The sequence below is a fragment of the Protobothrops mucrosquamatus genome, unplaced genomic scaffold (assembly GCF_001527695.2).
Source record: "Protobothrops mucrosquamatus isolate PMUCROS unplaced genomic scaffold, P.Mucros_1.0 scaffold_237, whole genome shotgun sequence".
NCBI lineage: Eukaryota > Metazoa > Chordata > Lepidosauria > Squamata > Viperidae > Protobothrops > Protobothrops mucrosquamatus.
In genome coordinates this window covers 26,157-28,706 of record NW_015386313.1, presented here as the reverse complement: position 1 = coordinate 28,706, position 2,550 = coordinate 26,157, and the positions used below count along the sequence as shown (strand labels likewise).

Genomic DNA, 2,550 nt, shown 5'->3' with positions numbered 1-2,550 from the left:
GGGGGGGGGCTTCCTTGCTTCTCCAGACTTCAGACAGCTGCATCTTCAGACTATGCCTAGAACTTGCAGACGACATAGCGTTTACTGCTGCAGTCCATACTCCACCATTGGTTATCAGCTGGGTAGCAAAAGAGAAATTTTGATCACTTTCTGTAGAGATTCCCTGAGAGTCCCAGAAGATCTTTTCAGAGGCTCCTGGCTCATTTGCAGGAGGACATGAAGATACCACAGGTGGAGACTCTCATCCCCTAAAACAGGCTGGGGGTTCAACAGGTTCTTCTAACCCAGATAACTTACCTGGCCCTCAAGTTTCTTTCATTTCTTTTGTCTCTTTTAATTTAATTTTGATTTATTTATATTTATCCCACCTCTTTACTTTACAACTCACCCAAGGCAGCAAACATATCCAACACACCTTCCCCCTCCTCTTTTCCCCACAACAACCCTGTGAGGTGGGTTGGGCAGAGAGGGAGGGGCTGGTCCAAAGTCAGCCAGTCGGTTTTAGCGCCTATGGTGGGACTAGAACTCCCCGTCTCCTGTTTCTAGCCTGGTGCCTCCACCAGAGACCGAATTGCTCTTTTGATTGGTTTATGTGTTAATATTTCTCTGCAACACACAGAGACACATACACAAAATGTGTCCGAGGTTCTTCTCACCACAATGGGGTGTTGGAAATTGATCTACATCTGAGCAAGCAAACCAGGGGGGAAAAGCCAGATGCCCTGAGACAATGATGGCCTTTCGGAACAAGGTTAAAATGGAGCTTGTTAGTTGCATTATGAGCTGATGGCCCCGTAATAATTTTCATTTAGAGCTCCAGTCCCGCTTTTAACGGTTTCTACCATGGTTGTCTCGTGTTCCCTTGTCTGTGCAGAGTGAAGGACTGAGGCAGCTCAGAGATCCAGGAGGTCAAGAAAGGTCCCCAGTGGCCAAGGAGGGGGGGTTGCAAGAAGGATCCCCTGGGTCCTCATGGAGGGAAGGGCACCCTCCTTGACCTAACACCATGTGCACCACACCGCATGGACTTACTTGTCTTGGATGCGATACACTCAGATTCTGCAGTCCAGGCATTGTACATAAGCTCGGTGCCATCGCTCCACTGCAACCTGCATGCCTGGAAAGACAAGGAAGAGCCGATTGAGGAGGGGGCTCTGGGAGAAAAGTTGGCAGAGCTTCAAGGGGCAGAGCAAATGTATCCTCCCTCCTTCTCTCTTTCTCTTTCGTTCTCTCTCTTTCCTTCTCTCTCTCTCTCTCTCTTTCCTTCTCTCTCTTTCCTTCTCTCTCCATCCACCCCAGCTGACCCGGAGCAGCTAAGCAGGGTTCCGCTTGGGGACTGCCTGGAGAGGAGACAGTCAGGAGATCCAGAGGGAAAAGAGGAGAAAACGGCCTGGAGGGGTCCCAGGAGTCACTACCTCAGCTTGGGGGCCACTTTGCCCCATGCCCCACGTGGTGACCGCTCCGAACGACCCTCCTTGGTCTCCGGAAGGGAAAGAGCGCCAAAGCCCATCACTCCCTGGATGGGGGAGCAGAGGCAGAACCCAGGGCTTCAGGGGACACTTGGGAAGAGAAAAGCCTCCTGGGTATCTGTGGTTATTTCTTTTGAGGACCTCCTTCACTCTTGTCCCCAGAAATTCACTTTTCTAGTCACAAAGTCCCCAGGAGCTGATTCCAACTCCAGGGAATCTCCCCCCCTCCTTTGTACACGACGGAGCTTCTTCCAAGAGCTGAAAACCCAGCAGAGCAGGAGACAAAATCCTGATGGAGGAATTTCTGCCTTAAATTAAAATAAGGGGGGGGGAGGAAAGAACAGCCCCCCCCAGGCCAGGCCTCTAAAGCCCCTGAGCTGAAGGCCCAGCAGAGTCTCCCCCAGGTGTGGAGCCCATCCACGGGGCCCTCCAGAGGGAGGAAGGCCTGGGGGCCGAGATGGGGGCCAGGGCAGGATCCGGCCCTTCAAGACCGCAGCAGTGGGGGAGAGATTGAGAGAGAGAGAAAGAGAGAGAGAGAGAGAGGATGGCAGTTAAAGGTTTTCTACTTTGGTTTTCCCTGCCGTTCTCCAAGGCAGGAACATTGAATAGGGAGACCTCTGCCTCCCACCAGAGGATCCCTCTAAACAAACAAACAAACAAACAAATGAAAACCTCCTCAGAAAGTGTAAAGTTGAATCGAGGAAGATTAGCATTAGAGGACCTACATTCCAGACATTGCTCAGTCCGATCCAGACAAAACTGGCTTTCAAAATTGGTAAGGTCTTCGAGACCACAAAATCTACTTCTTCACTGCTCTCATAGGAGACCAGATGGCTGCCTGTGTGCTGTTGTGTGCAGAATTTCTGTAAGAGAACAACAAGAGAGAGAGAGAGACTTGTCAGCTGAGAAGCAGATGGTTTTGTGTGTGTGTGTTCCTGCCTCTGAGAACAGAGCAGGGATCCGACTGCCTGATCCTGGCCACCCTCAGGATCTCCTTGACCCCCGCAGTTGCCCTCCCTGAACAGACCCTCCCCCTCCTCCCCCTCTTCCTCCTCCTCCTCCCCTCCTCCCCCCTCCTCCTCCC

The 2,550-nt window shown here is 51.9% G+C and overlaps 1 protein-coding gene across 1 annotated transcript in view; it reads right to left on the bottom strand.

Annotated features, from left to right (window-relative positions):
* Positions 1 to 6: 6 nt before the first annotated feature.
* The window catches only part of LOC107300527 (snaclec mucetin subunit beta), a gene marked incomplete at its 5' end in the record, with an annotated part of 27,717 nt that continues 25,173 nt past the window's right edge, over positions 7 to 2,550 (bottom strand). The window contains 3 exons of the mRNA XM_015829849.1: positions 7 to 118; positions 1,030 to 1,114; positions 2,192 to 2,329. Of these exons, the coding sequence (XP_015685335.1) occupies positions 57 to 118; positions 1,030 to 1,114; positions 2,192 to 2,329 (285 nt within the window). The remainder of the gene's footprint in view (positions 119 to 1,029; positions 1,115 to 2,191; positions 2,330 to 2,550) is intronic.